General features: G+C 48.3%; 1 protein-coding gene across 1 annotated transcript; it reads right to left on the reverse strand.

Annotated features, from left to right (window-relative positions):
* Positions 1-564: 564 nt before the first annotated feature.
* A4GNT (alpha-1,4-N-acetylglucosaminyltransferase) lies at positions 565-8558 on the reverse strand. The gene is made up of 3 exons (XM_064455854.1): positions 8438-8558; positions 2724-3173; positions 565-1771 (listed from the first exon to the last, which is right to left on the reverse strand). The coding sequence occupies exons 1-3, from the start codon at positions 8537-8539 to the stop codon at positions 1160-1162; spliced, it is 1164 nt and encodes a 387-aa protein (XP_064311924.1). The 5' UTR covers positions 8540-8558; the 3' UTR covers positions 565-1159.
* Between the last annotated feature and the right edge of the window lie 483 nt (positions 8559-9041).

The raw sequence follows: 9041 nt of genomic DNA on the forward strand, positions 1-9041 counted from the left end.
GATTGCAGCATGCTCATTAGCTGCTGTGTTTACAGAAGATAACATTGTGCAGATGGCAAACATGTGATGATGGGCAACCAATCCACCCCCGCCTTTCTGTTCCCAAGTTAAAAACAGCTGTTCAGACAGACTCAGAAGAGATTTGCAAGCTGGGCTTCTTTTCAGGGGGTTGGGTGGATTGGCAGTACCCTGGGAAAAAAGTAAATGCAAGGGGATTCATTGCTTTTCAGCAGAAAAAATTCACTGGGTGCCCTGTTGGGTTTAAATGGGGATTTTTGCACAGGTGGACGAGGGTTACCAGAGCTGCTGCATCTCATTTCTAGGTATGCATTTATTTCAAAGGGATTTGTGAGCCCTGGAGAGCCACCCCTATCCTTTCTTGGTGACTCAGCATCTCCTTTCTAGGGGGGATGTGACTGTTCGCAGCCAGAACTGACATCAGAGGATGGGGCGGTGCAGCCCCTTCCTGGAAGGAGTGAAAGTAAAAGTGCAGGAGCACAATATTTGAAAAACAGGACTAATTTTCCAAGGGCATGCAGGGGAAAGCAAGCTCAGGAATAGTGGTTTATTAACCATTTTATTTTCACTTGCACTGGTAAGGTCCCTCTCAAAAATGTAGGGTGTAAATTCCATGTGAGAAAAACACAGATTAATGAAAAGACAGTGGTTTGGGCTTCTCTTCATTAGCAATTACTGTCATCCATCCTTTGCCCTACACTTGCCTCAGAGGCTTGAACCCAGTCTAAAGCCTCAACTCTGTGTTTGTGGCTTTTCTGACATGGGTAGCTGCCAATAGTGCCAAAAGGTGCAGAGATTAAATTCCTCCCAGGAGGCCATGCATCCTTTTAGGAACTTCGCCCTTGGAAAAGCTCACCAGTAAGGCCTGTAAGTCTGTTTGATTCAGGAAGGTTTGGTTCATGAGTACCTCTAAGGAAACAGAACTCAGTAAAGGTGTCCTTAGTGTTGCTGGAGGCTATGTCCGATGAATACCCACCACCATTCTGCACATGCTCCTTAGTGTCCCAATGGAGTAGGGATGGTGATTATGAAAAGGTCTTTCTTCCTCCTACAAAGCCAGCTACTGACACCAGTGGTGACTGTGTTTTGGGCCCAGGACAGGGAGGGCTGGAAGGATCACCCCCCTCCTCCTCACACCATCTCATGCAGCATCCTCAGAGTGTGTGAAGTCCTTCAGCTCTGCATTTTGGATCAGGTCCTCATATGTAGTGGGGCAGTAGGCTTTGTACAGTTTTTCAGCCAGTGTGTTGCTGCCTGCAACCACGGTTTTCCGGTTGCGGTTCATAAAGTTCCATAAGTGCAGTGCGTAGGAGTGGTTGAAATTGGGGCTTTTGTCCCACACCTTGTAGTACCGGCCCCAGGCTCGGTACGGTATGGGGTAGAAGCGCTGGGGATTGAGGAAGGAGATGTTCTGACACCTGTGGTCCTCGGTGCCTTTGAAATCTGTGAGATTGCAGATAGCTTTAAGCATCCTTGTCATTAAAAAGGGCCCCTGGTTTCCCCAGATGTTCCCATTGTACTTGAGAACAAAGTTCTCCATGCAGTCCCAAATAAATTTGTGATAGGCAGGGAAGCCAAAGATCCCGTTGCTGGAGAACTGCGACCTCTGTGCTGCAAGGAAGCTTTCCTCAGGGATGGGCCTGATGGAGATGACATCTGTGTCCATGTAGATGCCTCCATACTTCCAAATGAGTGCCAGTCTGCTAGCATCAGAGCTGATGTGGACCCAGTTCTTCTCGTGCTCCGGGACTACCTGCAGAGTGGGAAAGGTGGGACAGCGATGCCACCAGCAGAGAACAGACCACATCCATCCATTGGATGCAAATGGCACCATAAAACTGCACCTGCATGCCTGCCAATGTCACAGATGTTCTTCCTACAGCTATTGAATTTTATTGGAATAAGATAAGGGGGCAGTGGAGAGCAATACTTTGTTAATATAAATGAATGCAGGACCGTTTCACAGGTGTTTTAATGGAACCTACAATGTTAAATCAATGATACTGTGAATCATTGCCTGCTATTTCAGTGGGACACAACTCACTTAACACACTCCCTGATCACTCCCAGCTCTTTGAAACAGGCTGGAGGGTTTTCACGCACTGTTGGTATTTGGAGTCAATATTTCTCAGAAAGAAGAGTTTGAAGGAAATATGCCTGCCCCGCACAGTGATGGAGTCAAACAAATTGGCCAAAAGCTACTTGCAAGCAGTTTGCCAGGAACTTCTTTCCAGGGTGGAGCTTGCAAGATCCCACCTTGGTTTTGCATTTTGCTATTACAAAAACTGAAATACCTCCTGCATCTCATCCACTGTGGGCTCTGTCGGTGTGTGGCAGCATTAACAAGCACTCAGATGACTGAGGCAGCACATTTTGTTCCACCAGCTTCTGCTGAGAAAGATTATTAAGTGATGTTTTATCAAAATATGTATGTAATCTATTTTTACCACTGTTTCATTTGCCAAAAAATATGATTCTCCAGATAGGGGGGAAAATGCTGATAATATGTTCAATAAACAGATAGATGAATACACTGCAAAACATGGCAAAAATTAATCTATTCTGAACCAAAAAAAAAAAAGGTGACTAATTTCACATAGCTACTCCTGCACTTCTCCGTTCATTTTAAGCTTACTTCTGACCTTTTCCCCTTCCCATTTATAAGTTTTCCTATTTCCCTATTTTCCCCTTATTATAACACTCACCTGGTTGTACCACTGGAGCAGAGGGGTCTCCTGGAAGACAGTTTCCATCTGGAGAGGAAAAATGAAGACATTCTTCATAGAAGACAAAAGTGAGAAGGCTGCATAGCTGGAGTTCAAGACCAATGCCGTGTCGTTTGTAAGACCCTTCATGAAAAGGATGATAGGCCGGTCCTGGTAAATCCTGGCAGCAGACTCCACGGAGCAGCACACCAGCGGGGGCGGCTCCAGGCGATCTGTTGTCTCCAGAAAGATGATGCTTTTGCCGAGGTTCAAGACCTGCTCAGGTGTCAGGAAGTGCTTGGGCATAGGCATATAGGAGGAGCAGCAGCTGGACAGCAGGGAGATCTCATACAAAATTCCTGAGACAAAGAAGAAGCAGAGGCATATCTGGATTTTCTTCAACATTCTTGCTTTCCCTGGGCCTTTGGAGTCATGCCTCAGACATGGATGCTAAGGAGAGACAAGGAACAGCAAAAATATATGCCAGTGTTATTGCTTAGCAGGACTGAGAAATGGTAGGACATGGCTTTGAACAGTGTAGCATAAAGGCAGTTTGGTGAAGCTCGTGCCTTTTCCCCAGGACAAGCTTGGCAAGATGTCTCACAGTGCAGAGGGCTCTGTGCTGTGGGGTCAAGTGCTGGAGTCCCACCTCCTCATCCCCAGCCAGGCACAGGGTATCAGGAGCAGTCTTGGAGAAGGGACATGTGACTATGTCTCATGGCACAGCTACGCAGACATTGGGTTGGCAGAGAGGGAAGGACCAAGGGAGAGAGCAGGGAGAGCAAATCAAGAAGGACTGCCTCACCCCATGCCAAGGCAAGGAGCCCCAAGCCCACCTCTGGAGCAGGCTGATGTAGCAAACTGTTCCCAAGCACTGCAGCATCATGCCAACACATCCTTGTCCACAGGCAGGACATGTCTAGGGGAGTTGAGGAGCAAACCCTGATGTGCTAGTGGAATTAGGTGGCAGAGGGGGCTGTGAATGCCAGCGAGGGGAAGGGCATGATTACAGTTTGGGATGTGTCAGCCAAAGCTAAAACATTAGCATGTAGGCACTGAAGTCTTTTTCCCAATTTGCCCCTTCTGCTCCCACTTCATCCTCAACGGCTGTGAGGGACTTGGGTCCTGCAGTGATGGGGGCTGCAGAAGGACCAGAGAGAGACAGATGTAAGGAAAGAAAAAGGATGGGTTTGTACAAGCAAAGAACTAGGACCTACCCAGATTATAGTTCTGAAAAATCCACATATCCAGCTTGTTTGTTTGCCGTCGTGGTGGCTATCAAGCACCCTTGAAGCCCAGCTCCGTGGTAAAGACACTCAAACTGTTTGGAGCATGCAAAGGGATTTCTGAAGGCAGGACACTGATGCACAGAGGAAAACTGGCTCTGCTGCAGGCTGAATCTCAGTTGCAGAAACGTTTTGGTGCCAATGGGCCACCTAAAAGGACAAAACAGGTATGGGTTTTAGGCAAGACCCATCTCATGCCTACATCAGCCTGGCCCAGCTCCTCATTCCTGGTCTTGCCACGACATGAGCCCGTACAGCACTGGGGAGTTCCTGCGGGTGAGCAGCAGGATTGGATCTTATCTTCATTGCACTGTTTGACAGGCTTGTGATGCAAGGAAATTCTCTCCTGAAATGCCACCTAGTTGCATCTGAGCAGCCCACGTTTGCTCTGCAGAGACCACAAGCCAGTGTCCAACAGAGTAGAGACACTTCTCATGACAACCTGATGTCTAAGCCACCCCCTGGAAGTGTTTAAAGCTTGATTAATTAAAGGGGGTGGGAGGAAGTATGTCTCTGTGTGCCTGGTTAATTAATGAGATGCATTACCATGTCACCCAACCTCAATACAGATAAATCCGCAGCGTAGCAAACCCTGTGGAAATTCCCCTGCAACTGCTGAGTGCGTGCTATGAAGCTGTGGCAGCTCCTGATCCATTTCTCAGAGCTAGATCTCATTGAATTAAATATTAAAGCAATGACTGTTCCCATCAGTACAGCTTTCCATGCTGCATAGCAAATTTTGTTGTTTTTCATTGCCACTGCACAGAGCTCCTCGTTACACCCTGGGTTCCCACAACAGCATGGGAGAAGATGCCGGGGGTGGAGCAGGTGACAATGCTATAGCCACCAGGCATCAATGTGGCTGTGGGTATGATCTGCCGGACAAAGCCAGCAGGTTTGCAGCCTGCAGAGGAGGGAATGCTGCTTTCTTATTATTACTTTTTTCCCCTTTGTTTTCCCACTTTCTATCACTGCCCCAGCACTCTGCAGAGGACCCCTGCTGTGAGAGGCACTACCCTGCACCCGGGGCCTCCCTCCAGATATTGAGTTTGGACGGAAGACACGCCACCGAGAGCAAATACAAGTCGTTTGGAAATTACTCGTTCCCAAGCCTGCAGATAAAGCAGCCTGTGCTGCAGAGTGCTGCAGCCCCAGCAATGTCCAGGTGCAGCATGAACACCCGCTGCTAAGCCCACCACGAGAAGGCTCGGGAAACAGCAGCAGAAGTAAGATTAAAATAAACTATGTTACTTGAATGACAAAATTTCCCCCCACACTAACCTCCTGCCCTTTCCCAGACACATGCTTCTGACTTCCTCCAGCCATTTGAAAATAAAACAGAACAAAAATATTGTCTCCTAGCAGCTCCCTCACCAATCTCAGCTTGGGCAGATTTTCGGGCTTATTTTTTTTCCTAGTCCCAGCTTCAACCTAATCCATGCCTGCTGCTGTTTCTGTGCCGCCCCCATACAGTCCAGAGACTAGAGCTCCCTCCCTCTGTCCTTTGGAATTTTTAAATCTTGATGCCACTTTCTTGGCAATCTTTGCTTGAAGCAGAAAACCCGGGCTTTACTTTGATTAGAAATAGGACCATCAGGACATTCCCATTACTGGATTAATACTTCTTCTTTGATGGCCTAAAGATCCGATGTCTCAGGTCTTTATGAGCAGCCTAGCAAAGCTGTGCTCGCAATAGCCATTCAAATTTAAAATAGTCCTGGAGGCATTTTATTTGCAAATTGTGGGGAGAGAATAAGTAGGCACTCCAACAGATACTGGCGCTGTGTACGACATTGTGAAGAGAAATGCGAATCCTCATCGTCTCATTCTGGGAAATTGTTTTGCTTGGTTGGTTTTCCAAAACCCCTATGTGGCGAGTTATGAATTCTCATCACATTTGACCCGGAGGCTGCTGTTATCAAAATGTTCACTTCCCTGCTCAAGTTAAAAGGACTGCAGAACTGAATGTTAAAAATAAATCCCAGCCATTGAATAGATTACCCTGCAGAGTGGGTTGCTTTTCTGGATGCAGCAGACGGCATGCTGGCTTGATGGCCCATCTTGTAAAGATATTTCTTTTCTTGGGGCAATTTCAGTATTTCAAGTGCAGGATAAAAATGGGTGGGAGACTACAAGAGAGATTACTACAAATGTGTGATAATTCCTCTGAGGTGTCCATGAGACACACGCGGCGGGAAGGTACAGCGGGACTTTTCAGTAAATGTCACCAAAGGGAGTGAGTAAAGCAAAGCGCCAGCGTGCTTGCAGCCATACACACCCCCTGCACATCACGGCCTGACCCCATGGCAAACGCTGGACTTCCTGCAGTGGCAGCCTGGCCAGAGGGATCCCCTCCCCGGGAAGCCCATGGGCCACAGTTGGCCCCACGGGGACTCAGAGAGGGGCTCAGCTTGCACAGGGACTAAGTCTTCTCATCTGCCAAAATGATTTTTTAAATAAAAAAATAACAGCACCTGTAGCTTTCAGTTTGCACAGCCCTTTAGTTCAGATTGGATTTGAGTTTTAGACTATCTGAAGCAAGTCACCTGCATTATGAATTACAGTTTATGCACCACAGGTAAATAATACATGTGTCACAGTTCTCTGGCAATGCCAAACTCCACTGTCACCAGATCCTCATCCCACAGCTCCTGGGCATCCCTCAAGATTCAAAAGAGAGATTCCCATCTTCTTGTCTATCCCCCAAACTGCGAGTTTCCTCTGAGAACCAGTGGAATTTTGCATTTGGCTTTGCACCCATCCAACTTGGTGACTGTCAGTACTTCTCCTGGTGGGGAATAACCCCAAGGCAGTCTCCTTTTGTAACACACACGGCACCACTTGAACCTACACAGGTTTACTTTCATATCTTTACAGAATCTGGTCAAGTAAATTACAGCTACAATCAAGTTAGTGCACGTGCATGCACTTCAAAGCCAACTTCCTTCCAGATTTAATACCAGGAACATTTGGAAACCTCTTTCAAATGGAAAACCTGTAGAAGAATGTATCATATTCATTGCAGACTGTAATTAATACAGCCCTTCCAACCTCCAGCAATGCATGCCAGCAAAGGGGCTTCTTATTGCGCTGCTTCTCCCTGCTTTCTGATTCTACAACCTGACGTGTTTATAGAGATAAAGCGAAACTCACCTTTTGGCTACAAAAAGCAGGCAAAGCGTGCAGTCTGTTGGGAAGCAAAGCCAAGCTGACCCACACTGAAAGGTACCCACAGCCAGTGGAGAACCCTTTGCCTGTGCCAGAGGAGCTGTGCTGCCTCTCCAGTATCTTCTGCCCTGAGTGGCCTCATGGCTTGCTCTCCACCAGCTCTGGTGTTTGCATTCTTGGTGCGTTGAGATAAGGCTGAGGAAGGAGCTAGGGCTGTGTTTTCAAAGGTGCAGGCACACAGGAGCACGCAGTGTGAGGTCCTTTGAGCAGCCAAATATAAGCTCTGCCACTCTGTGAGGGTTAGGAGAGATGGGTGGGACTGAGTTGGTGCCAAAAGGCAGACCATTTGTCCATTTTGAGGGTGGTTTACATCATATTAATCCTTTTCTCTTTGCATCTAGAACCACACTTATAGAGGCTACTTTGCACCACAGCTTAGATCTCTTTGCTATATAGCAAAGAACAACTATGCTGGCGTGGCATTGATGCTCTGAATAGTTCCAAGGAAGGCAACAACAGGGCTACACAAACACATCCCAGATAACAGCACACATCCTGAACTAGCTGTCTGACAAGCTCAGATGCCTGCCCAGCTCCCCAGTAGAGATCAGGCAGGCAGGGAGGCTTGCTAGTCTGTCAGAGCTTCTGCTTGTTCCCACAACCTGTCCCCAGGAGGATGCCTTGAGTGGTACAGGAGTGCCGTCAGGTGCCCCAAGGATTGCAATGGCCCACTTCAGGTTGGCAGAATCCCCTGAGCTTTCCTGGCCCTGGAGTCTAAGGGGTATCAGTGGCTGTCCTGTCCTGGGACAGCAGAATTTGTAAGGGAGAGGTGGAGCTGTAGTACCAGTGAGAGCTCCCCAGTGCATCCCTCCTGCAGCCCTGACCTGTGCTGGACCAGCACCACGCAGCCTGTTCAAGGAGACCAGATCATCCTGCTGGGATGCAATCCCCACCTGCCAGTCACCCGCAGCAGTCAGGCTCTTTGCAGCTCCTGTCCTGTTCCTTTTTCCCTTCTCCTCCTGATTTTTCGCAAGGCTATATATCCAGGCTGGAAGCTTTGTCCAGTCAATGGGTGCCAGCAGCCCCACATGTTGCATACACGCAAGCAGGGCAAAAACACTCATTTGCCACGCAGAAAACTACGTCTCTCCAACAGCAACCTCTTAGTGCTTATAAGCCATCAAAAGCACTCAGCTCAATCCCTTCACAACTTCTGGTAGCAGCAAAAAGTGAGCCTTTCTGCTCTTAGAAATTACCCACCAAATATGTCAGGGTGTGCCCATTTGCTCCTGGCCAACTCGGGGGCACCCCACCTCGCCCCACTGCAGGGTGCAAAGGGCCTGCCCCCGGCTTTGTTTGCATTTGCACGTGTTTCCTGCTGCAGAGAGCTGGCGGAAGATGCAAGAGTGGCTAATGTTGCCGCAGCCAGGCAGAGCAAACAGTCCCTACAGAAAGCTATCGACATAGTCAGGGCTTTATCAGCAGATTGCACCCTGGGCAAAAATGCTAGGAGGGCTCCAGTTTCAATTGGGAAATGACGTAGGTGAGGAGCTCCCATGCCCCGAAACACCCCTCTGTGAGAAACCCTCTCCTTCTGCAAACACTTGTTCAGATCCATCATTTGCAGTCTGACTTGCAAGGAAATAGGATGGCCAGTGTCCATCTCCAAAGCCAGAAGCTCATCTGGGGATGAACACATCCTTCCCTCCATCCCTCCTTCCCTCCCTCCCTCTCTCCCTCCTTCCCTCCCTCCCTCCCTCATGCACATATGTAGTGTCTGCTGAGCCTAGAGGATGTATTAATACAGGGGCATGCATGGGAACAGATGACAGTGGTTATTAAAATCTTCCACCCAGCTTTTATC

Source organism: Phalacrocorax carbo, chromosome 7 (genome assembly GCF_963921805.1).
Source record: "Phalacrocorax carbo chromosome 7, bPhaCar2.1, whole genome shotgun sequence".
Taxonomy (NCBI): domain Eukaryota; kingdom Metazoa; phylum Chordata; class Aves; order Suliformes; family Phalacrocoracidae; genus Phalacrocorax; species Phalacrocorax carbo.

Bases quoted from the DNA above. Each gene is read 5' to 3' on its own strand.
- A4GNT (XM_064455854.1), bottom strand. From the start codon at position 8,539: ATGCAAACAAAGCCGGGGGCAGGCCCTTTGCACCCTGCAGTGGGGCGA. The intron at 3,174-8,437 runs GTGGGTAATTTC...GTCTCTCCTTAG, and splicing joins GGCACACCCTGACATATTTG to CATCCATGTCTGAGGCATGA. The intron at 1,772-2,723 runs GTGAGTGTTATA...CCCACTCTGCAG, and splicing joins TGCTCCAGTGGTACAACCAG to GTAGTCCCGGAGCACGAGAA.